The sequence below is a fragment of the Grammomys surdaster genome, unplaced genomic scaffold (genome assembly GCF_004785775.1).
Source record: "Grammomys surdaster isolate TR1022 unplaced genomic scaffold, NIH_TR_1.0 126248, whole genome shotgun sequence".
Classification (NCBI taxonomy): domain Eukaryota; kingdom Metazoa; phylum Chordata; class Mammalia; order Rodentia; family Muridae; genus Grammomys; species Grammomys surdaster.
Genome location: NW_021621048.1, coordinates 4,690,221 through 4,700,652, shown reverse-complemented (window position 1 = coordinate 4,700,652; position 10,432 = coordinate 4,690,221). Strand labels below are relative to the sequence as shown.

General features: G+C 44.5%; 1 protein-coding gene across 1 annotated transcript in view; it reads left to right on the top strand.

Annotated features, from left to right (window-relative positions):
- Positions 1-2,914: 2,914 nt before the first annotated feature.
- Positions 2,915-10,432, top strand: part of Dipk2a (divergent protein kinase domain 2A) — a 19,280-nt gene continuing 11,762 nt past the window's right edge. Inside the window, exon 1 of the mRNA XM_028758937.1 lies at positions 2,915-3,774. Within this exon, the coding sequence (XP_028614770.1) occupies positions 3,118-3,774 (657 nt within the window). The 5' untranslated portion in view covers positions 2,915-3,117. The remainder of the gene's footprint in view (positions 3,775-10,432) is intronic.

The following is a 10,432-nucleotide window of genomic DNA, read 5'->3' as shown; positions in this document are numbered from 1 at the left end:
GAGAGAGAGAGAGACAGAGAGAGAGAGACAGAGAGACAGACACAGAGGTGGGGGGGGGGAGAGGGAGGGGGATGAGCACTATACAGAGATCTCCAGATAGAGAAAGCAGATCAGAGAGAAAGTAGGCTGGAAAGCTGTCTCCAGCAGAATAAGCCACCAGTTTGGACCCATGATTTGACTTTGTTTTCCCCCATCTCAGACACCCCTTCTCTCCGAATCTCTCTCCAAGCTGAGGCTCCTCCTTTCAGAGGATAGGGTATGGTTCTATGCACCCACATGGTGGCTCTCATAAACCTCTGTAACTTCAGTTCCAGAAAGCTCTGATGACTCTTCTGACCTTCCAGGGTTCCTGTATATACATGGTTCGTATACATCCACTGACATGCATGCACACACACGCACACACACACACAATTAACATTAAATATTTTTAAATTAGATGACTGGTATTAAAGCATTGTGGTCTTGGACTGGTGAGATGACTCAGCAAGTTTTTGCGCCAAGCATGGCTATCTGAATTCCTAATAGCCATGAACCCACATTGTAGAGATTTCTGCAAATTGTCCTCTGACGTCTACTCCAACCCCACTAACACCTCTGTGTGTGTGTGTGTGTGCGTGAGAGTGTGCACACACGCGCACACACACACACACACACACACACACGCACATAAATGAAAAAAATATTTAAATCACTGTGGTCTTTAATTATACTAGATACATTTGTAATAATGGCAGTCACACTGGAAATTACATTGTTCTTATTTAAAATAATGATCAAGAACTTTGGCTTGCAGTTTACAATCCATTAGCTAAAAGCATCCTGTAGTTTACTGGAAAGTGGAGAAAACTACTTTAACACTTACTGATCTTTTCCAGTCTCTTGAGTTTATCTTATTTGTCTCCAAAACTTTTTTCTTTTGCAAAAATTAAATTCTTGAAGACTATCTTACTATCTAGAAAGTTTAAGGCAAGAACACCAGACAACTGAGAATGATGTGTCATGTCTCTAAAGCCTCACTTCACTCTTAGGAGAGAGACTGAGGCAGAAAGGTCACCGACTCCCTAAATTCAGAGCTGTTAAACAAAATATAAACTAGTTTAAAGCAAAGAATCCCCTCAAGCAACTTGTATTGAGTAAAATACCCTTGTTTGTCTACACTGATAAAATGACAGTAGAATATTTTGTTTTTGTTTTAAAGCGATCCCACACATTGTCTAGTATTAAACCAATCTCTGAAGCATGTGGATGGGGTGTGGAAAACAACACACAGGTTAATAATTATTCGCTTCGTTTACAACCCCACTGCAGCAGCACAAATGAACCATACAGTTCTAGTCTCCAGTCGCTCCAGACACTTCAGAGGAAACTTCATTTGAGCCTTTGCTTACATAAACTTATTGTATGGATTTGGAGGGATGCTTGATGGGCATGTTAAATCAAATCCCTGCCAAACGAAACATGGGATGCTCTTCTCTATCAGCCAAATTTCTCAGTCACTTTGTTTAAGCTTTTGAAAGCTCGCATCTTAAAATTTGTATTCTGTAGTAGCCTGTAAAAATCACCACCACGTTGAAGATTTCTTCCGAAATCTGAACTCCTACATCACCAAACACAAAATGTTAACCTTACCAGTATTCTTCCAGAGGCGAGTCCTCATGCATGCTACCATCAAATACAGAAAATTCAGCCGTGATTCACAATCTAGCATAGATAACTCTCATTGTCTGAGTAGTTTATCTTTATAACTAGTTACAAAGATTTTTTCCTGTTTGACCTCTCAGTAAAAGTATATGGAACATCGTAACTGGAACTAGCTATCCATCAGACCAACAATCAGAGTGCTAAAAGTTAAAAAGTATTCTAATAGAACATATTTTGAAGTTACTGTTGAAGATTCCAGACCTTCTAAAACTTAAACCCACGCGCTTTAGACCACATTATTTCCGCAGTCTGGTGTCTGAATGAGGTAACTAGACAGCACAGGTGCGGCACCTGACGGCCTGGCTCCCTGGGGTCATCGCCACAGCAACGCGTCCCGGCCGCAAGGCAGGCCTGGGCCCAGCCGGTGAAGCGTGGGGGAACGCGGCTCCTCGGGGACCCGCCGGGCGGCGCCGGTGAGATAAGACCTCATCCTGCCAGTGCTCACTCAGCGAAACTGTAAAAGCCTCCGCAGATACAAGGCCAACCCTGCAGCAGCATTCCGGCCCCTAACCGCTTCCCCACTGTCTGCCCACAGGCCCTACCGCGGTACAAAGCGCGCGACCCGGAGGTCCCGCCAGTCAAAAAGAACAAGCGCGCGCCGCACCATATAAGGCCCGGAACAGGCGGCCCGGCCCCGCCCCCAGGACCTGGCTCGGCCCCGCTCCAGCCCCGCCCCCAAGCCTCGGTCCCGCCTTCTCCCGCTCTCGGGATGGGCCGCTCTGCTCCCGCAACGCACTTCTCTCCGCCCTCTCCCTTCCGACGACCTTTCCACAAAGGCCTCCGGCGCGCCCGTGAAGCCCGACGGTCACCCCAGAGTAACCGTTACGGAAGGTCTCCGGTGGCAGAGCTGGCGAGCTCCGCCCTCCCGGGCGCGCCCTCCACCCACCCTCTCCACCGCCTCCCCGCGAGCTCGCGCTGACGCTTCCCGGGAGCGCGCTCGCCCCGCCCCCGGCCCCGCCCCTCGCTCTCGGGCGTGCCCGCGCATGGGGCCCGCCGCATCCTCTCCTCCCCTCCTCACACCGTAGCTTCTCGAGTGTGAGACGTCCGGACTCCTCACTCGCCCCCGCGCGCGCTGCTCGCCCGGGACCAGCAGGCGCAGCTCTAGCGTCCCGGGCGGGAGTGCGCGTGCGCGCGACCGCGGCTCCCGCGCTCCCTTCCCCCCCCCCCCTCCGCGCCTCTATAACTTGGCGGGCAAGGAGGCGGCGCCCGCGGAGTCGGAGGGCGGGGAGCTCGGAGGAGGGCGCCCGGAGTTGTTGAGACAGCCGATCGGGAACTCGCCGCGCTTGCCCGGCACAGCCGGTTCTCGGGCTCCTTCGCTGCCGCCCTCCGTCTGCGCTGCGGGCCTCGGCGCCGTGGGGCGGCTCGGGGTGCGCTCGCCCGCCCCGGCCCCGGCCGCTGCGGAGCGCGGGCGGGATGTGGCGCCTGGTGCCCCTGAAGCTGGGCCGCCTGTCCCGTGCACTGAAGCTGGCGGCGCTCGGCAGCCTGTTGGTGCTGATGCTGCTGCACTCGCCGTCGCTGCTCGCCTCCTGGCAGCGCAACGAGCTCGCCGACCGGCGCTTCCTGCAGCTCAATAAGTGCCCGGCGTGCTTCGGCACGAGCTGGTGCCGCCGTTTCCTCAACGGCCAGGTGGGCTTCGAGACGTGGGGCCGCCTGCGCCTGCTGGACTTCCTCAACGTGAAGAACGTGTACTTCGCGCAGTACGGCGAGCCCCGCGAGGGCGGCCGCCGGCGCGTGGTGCTCAAGCGCCTGGGTTCGCAGCGCGAGCTGGCGCAGCTCGACCAGAGCATCTGCAAGCGGGCGACCGGCCGGCCGCGCTGCGACCTGCTCCAGGCCATGCCCCGCACCGAGTTCGCGCGTCTCAACGGCGACGTGCGACTGCTCACGCCGGAGGCAGTGGAGGGTTGGTCGGACCTGGTACACTGCCCCTCGCAGCGCCTGCTAGACCGCCTGGTGCGCCGCTACGCCGAGACCAAGGACTCGGGCAGTTTCCTGCTGCGCAACCTCAAGGACTCGGAGCGCATGCAGCTGCTGCTCACCCTGGCCTTCAACCCCGAGCCGCTGGTGCTACAGGTAGGCGCGGGCGCGGGGCTCTTCGACGCCAGAGGGAGTGCGTCCCCAACTCTCCCAAGATGCCTCTTCGCGAGTTTCCTTCCGCCCTCCGGCTTGTCCCAGTCTGGATGCCAGTGCCAGTGCGATCGCGAGCTCTTGTACCCCTTTCCGAGGGCTGGGGCACCGTGGGCACACTTCCTTTGCTGTCCCGCCTGGCTAGCCTAACTTCCCTGAATCTGTCTTTATTTTATTTTACTTCTTAGATCATCTCCCTGTTAGTCAATCAGCTAGTTCTGGGACCAGGTGGGAAAGATGAGATCAGAGAGTAGAGTGGTAGTGAGTGAAGGGAGCTAATTCGTGACTCGTGCTTTGCATGGAATTAGAAACTGGGAAGTGGGGAAAAGTGTTGGTTTGGGGCTGGTGAGGCTAAAGGCCAAGACAGACTTTTGCATCCTGATCCTGTGACCTTCCCTAGTCATATGGTAATCCGTTTAAGGAAGGAATTAAAGTGTTTTTAGGTCTGAGCTAGGATGGAAGAAAAAAGGTTCAGGCCTCTAGCCCAACTGACTTATTTGCTCCCTTTTGACTTAATTTCGAAAATAAACGTGCCAAAAGGAGGATAGAATGGAATCTTTTTACTGGTGGCAGCAAGAAGAAAAAAGATGAGGAAAAAATCCGGTTTATCTCTGGAGTAATTTGTGTTTCTACAACCCCTCTCCCGCTAATGTGCTGTGCCCTTGGGCGGCGGTTGTCTAGTAGGGGTGTGATCTCTCTTGAGTGCAAGAAAAGTTACCAGTTCTAAACGTCAAGTTCTAGGGAAAGTGATTTTAAATTAACCACAAGTAATTGATTGTATAGTTCACCCCCTTTCTCCGCTAAGAATGTCACTAATGGCTAGAGGGTTTGAACCTTGTTTCTGTTGTTGATTAAACTATGAATAGGAATGTACTCTATTTGTGGCTTTTTTTTCTTTCTTTTCAAGTTTTTTTCGTCTTAGTCAAGAGAAACCTGTCTCAGTTCAGCCAAGCATTCTTAATACGAATATTTGATCAGATGAAGTTCTAATGTGAGCCTTAGTCAAATTTCAAGTTGCTGTTAAGATATATGTGATGGGTTAGTTTTAAAGTTCAAATGGTTTAGTAAATACTGCTTTGTCTCTGATCAGTGTAAAATTCAGTTAAGTTTACGTTGGAGGATTATTTTATTCATTAGTTTCCAGATTAGCGAGGCTCTAAAGGTTGAGTCCTTAAGTATGACCCCGCTCCTACAGCCCCCAGCCCTCCAAGCTGCGTTTATATCAGCAAGGTTGGTTCCTGGACAGCACTTAGAAATGTAAATGTTAAATGTTGACTGTAGTTGATAGTAAAATCTCTGGGATCCCAAAATTTAGCACTGAACTTAAGGTATAGAATACAGTTTTTAACATTTAAAATACTGAGTTCCTACTGAACAATTTTTATAGGGTTGATTCTAGGTATTGATGTATTAGGAACAAATAATATTAAGATTAAAGATTGCATTTGCTTCTTTAAAAGCATAGGCTTTTGAACTTGAGAAACTTTGGTATGTAATTTCCGCACCGTAAAGCTGTCTCTTACTGGGAGCTTTTGTGTCTTGACACTCTTGGTGTTTTCAGCTTGATTTGCAGTTGAGATAGTTAAATATGTTTGTGACTTTACATTTTTCTCACTTTATTTTAAGCCTAATGCGAACATTGCTCTGGGTGGATGATCACGTAGAGTTCAAGATAAATGTGTGTAAGAAAATGTCTACTAGATTAAAGCATTCATAAATTGCATCTTTAGTTTAAACAGCCCAGCTCCCAGGGGTAGTACTGATGCTTCATTATGGTCCATACTTGTTAAAAACACACTTTAGAGTTTTTACTACCAGTGGAACAGTGCCTTTCTTTTTTTTTTTTTTTTTTTAACCTGAGGAGGTGGAGTTTAACCTGAGATCATCCTGGAGTAGCTGCTTCCCTTATAGAAACACTTGATCTTTGTAGTGAGTTTGAAAGTATGTGTGGTGTGATTGAGAATCAGTTGAAATATACCCACATTTGTAATCAAGAATACTGTTTTTATATGATAAATCAGATCATCATGTACATTACCTGATAGCTATACAAACTGTACATTTAGTGGTACAGTTTCTCTAAAGCCAACTGTCTTGGTACTAATAGAAAAGTCACTCACATTTGTTTCTTTACTTTTGCTTCATACAGATTTAAAGTGTTTTTAAGGAACCTAGTGCTTTACAACTTAAAGCTGAACTCACCTTTCACTTTTTTCCAGGAGAGGGAGCCACCTAATGAATTTTTGGATGCTGGATGATGACAAACTAGAGTTTTAAATTTTCTATTGTCTAAAATTTTAGGGGGAAAAAAACCCCTTTGAACTTGCATTAGCAAACTGTTCTTCACAAAAGTAACATAGTAATGATGCTTTCAAGTAGTTTATTTAATTACTTAAAAAAATCCCCTTTTGTTTAAGATTCTAATGAAACAAATGAAAATACAGATCAGTTTAACTCATTAGCCCTTGGATTTTAAGAAACAGCAAAAAATGAAGTCTCTGTTACAGCCTGAACAGGGAAGTGGAAGGTGTTGTCTGTAATACACACACACACACACACACACACACACACACACACACACACACCTCTACCTGTGTTGTGTTAAACTGTAGTTGTGCTGTTAATGTTCCAGTGTGAAGCTGAAAAGGAGTGCAGCCCTTCCTGTTGCTTAATGGTCTTATGGGTAGCTGTGTCTGGCTTCTAGGAAAGCTGTTCTGCAGTGACCTTTATCTTGTCAGAAACCTCCTTCCTTTACATTTTTACTCATTGAGAGGTGTATTCTCATGCCTAGCAGTCCATCATCCTCTGGAGGGGGGAATACCCAGAGTGGGGATTGTTGGTTTGTGTGTGTGTATGATAACAATCTTAGGTCATTAAAAATGGAAGTAGATTGTTGGGAGGTAACTTCTCTGCTGGTGTTTGTGCTTACTACCTGTTCTTGAACATGGGGTGAGGTCAGGGTGAGGAATGTATGGAGATTCTTAGTCTCAGCCACTATCTGTGACTGACTCAGGAGTGCTAGCAAATGAAGAAAGCCTTTGGTGGTTTTAGCGAGGAAAGAGCCAAGAATTTGTTTAACTATATTATTTTGGTAGAAGCATATTTGCTTTATATTTTCTGAATTGTGGCTTTAATAGGACTTAATTTTTATAGTATGAAATTACCATTGTTCAAGCTGTGGCTTTTAAGCTTTCCTTTTACTTGTAAAAGGCAAAATATATAGAAATACAGGGCGTTTGTGTGGGGTTTGATGCATGGTAAAGAATAAATGCTAGCTAAGGACAGAAAGTGTGACTGTGATCACCTAGAACATCTGGTCAGTTTCCGGAAACATAGAGTATAGCTGCTGACAGGCTGAACTGAACCTCAGCTATACTGATGTCATCAGCTCTGACAGAGCCAGTGGAAGTTCGCAGAGAGCACTGAGTAGTACTTTTGTCTTAGCAGCAGCCTGAGTTCAGAATGATGTACTTCTTGCTGCCTTGCTAAAAAGAACTTTTTGAAATAGACAAAGAGGATTATGATCATTGAGATAAATGTTGGGATAAGTTGATAAACATTTTTTTAATGGAGTAACCTTCTTTCTTCTAAATAGGTCTATTGAATTACTTCTTTTGATCCTGGCCTATTGGGGGACTCAAATTCTTGATTTGAGAAATCTGTTTTTCTTTGTTGCTGTTGTTTTTTTTCTAAGTTTAGCTCCAACAAATGGATTTACGAAGACTGGACTAGGGTGCTAGGTCTCTGCTAGAGTGTGAGTTTGAGGCCAGATCAAACAATCTTTCAAAGCTTTTCTTATATCTAAAATGTACACACATGTACTCAGATTTCAAAACAAAAGTCCTGTTACGGAGGAGAAAAATAAATAAAGAGCCAAGTGTCTTGTTTAGCAGTAGTTTCCAGAATGGATGCTTTCTCCTTGGAAGTTTTCGGCAGCGGGCTATGGCTCCTTCATTTTCTCCCTCTGGCAGCTGATTTAATAACTGCATTCCTGTGTTTAGGCTTCAAAACACATTAGAGGTTGTTGCTTTGTTTTCTTTTGGTGCTCAGCACTGTCTTCCTGCTTCAGCCTCCAGTGCTAGGACTGTGGCTGTGCATGTCACACCCTGCAGGGCAGAGGAGAGCACTTTTTAATCTTAAATTCATAAGCTGTGTGTGTGTGTGTGCATTTGAGGGTTCATTGACATGTTTGACATTAGACTAAACTTCATGAAAATACAAATGAACATAATAAAAACCATTTTGTATACCTCAGGTCCAAAAATAAAGGGATATTTCATTCATTCATTCATTCATTCATTCAGGAAAAGCAATGAAACAGACATCCTTGAGGAAGCATGCCTTTATGTTTTTCTACTGCGTGGGGGATTAGTCTGCCTTACACTTGGTCCTTCAACTTGTTGCTGGAAATAATGATCTTTTTGTCTTTGTTGCTGGTTATTATCTTTCCTGTGGACTGGATTTGGGTGTCCAGTTAATTTTCCAGAAGATTGTAAGATATGTTTTTGTTCAATTTTTCTACCTTGTGGCTGCTGTGGCCTGTTACTGTCATTGATTGCTACTAAGTTTTCACAGATTGCTGGCTCTTATTTCTGTACGTGCCATTCATCTATATAGTAAACTAATAATGGCCTTGAGGATGTAAAGACTTGCATTTCCTATATGTACAGTGAATTTGAAACCGTTAGGAAATGAGTTGAAGGTGGGGGTAATTATTAATCCTAATTATAAGCCCTGGAAAGTTTTAGTTTTGGCTGTGAACTGTTGATCTTCCTATCTTACTTCCCAAGTCCTAGGACTACAGGCATGTGTGTCACCAAGCCTTTGGACAGTTTTAAAAGGGGAGGGGAAGATGGGGTATGGGATGGAGGGTTTATAGGGGGTAACTGGGAAGGAGGATATCATTTGAAATATAAACAAATAAAATGATTAATAAAAAAGAAAAAATATTTATTAAAATAATTTATCCAATTTGTAAATTGCAAAGAAGTTACCTGTCAAATACTAAAGAGCTTATTAGACTTCCAGTCAAAATAATTGAATTTTGTTTTTCATTTGGCAAATTGTCTTGTAAAGCATTTGCACTAAAATATTGGAGAGACTACCCTGGGCCACAAGTACTTAGTTTAGTGTTTAGGACACACACACACACCAGTTAGACACAGTTTATACACATTAGATGTCTCATTTGGGGGTTTTGGGAGGGCTAAGGGGATTGAATACTGAAGGGGTGAGATTCTGTGGGTTTGAAGGTATAAAGATGGGGTCTTTCCTCGAATTGTGCCCGATTATATTCTGTAATAGCATGAAGTTATTCGATGACATATGGGCAAGTCACTCAGATGTTTCAACCCTGAGGTTTAATTAATGGAATGAAGATGTTAGTGCTTACCAAACAGGATTGCTTTAAAAATAAAGGAGATGGAACATATTCAAGTAATATGTGTAAAGCATCTGTAATTTATAAACATGAAATCTTTTCAACATAGTCTTTGTAAGCTTTTTAGTTTTCAGATAGCTATAGTAGTTGAAAGATTATTTACCTTTAGTATATTATGTTGATATATGTCAGAATACATAGGTTTTACCTGTGCCACCTCCCTTACACACACACACACACACACACACAAACACACACACACATACACAAACGTATCTACATGGCTATTATTTCAAGTTCTAGTTTACTGGGGGCAATCATTTAAAGGGGGGTTAGACATCTGTCCCATATGAGGTAAGTGGAATAGAATAAGTATCATAAATACAAAGCAAATTATTTCTTTTTCTTGGTAAATCATTTGTTATGATTTTATTCAGTACATTGACTTTGGTGAATGATGTGAACTAGAGGTGGCGTCAGAGTTACTATTGCCATTGCTGAATATTGCCAGCCACTGTTGTACACCTTTGGGTTACAACAGAGGTGACAGTTCAGGACACAGTTCACACAGCTTCAGCTTTAAGATTGGGTGGGACACAAGACAGGATAATTTTGAAGTTTAACATTCAATGAAGAGGACAAGGAAGCACTCTGGTGGTAAAATATCAGGAATGGGCTTGGGTGGGAGGCCTCTTGTATGGGAGTAGGGAAGGCTAGTTGAGCATAAGACTCTAAGACTTGTTGGGTTAAGATGTAAAGAGAAAGAAATCTTAGAGTCTGCTGTTAAACTGTATTGTAAGAAAGCACACAGAAGAAATGGGCAGGGGAAATTGGGTTTCATTTCATCTTAAATTTAAGACAATCAGAATACTAATCTCTAAACCAGCGCCTGGCGTTTATTTAATGGTGGAAGACACTGCTGTTGGCAGATGTTTTACTGTCCTTAAGAAGGGTTATGTGTGGAACCAAGGAAACCAGTACTGTGTTGACTGAAGAAAGATTACATTCTTAGGTTATCCGGTCCTAAAGAGCTTGCTCTTATTTCTTTTAATAGTTTTTTAATTGGTAGAAAATCTCTGTACTTACACATTCAAGTTAGAAATGTGGGTAGCAGTTGCTGTTTGTATGGTAGGGAAGAAAGGATCTGTTGAGATTAGTACATTTTTGCATAAAGCTTTGCCAAGTGAGTTTTGGTGTTTGTTCATTCTCTCTCTCTCTCTCTCT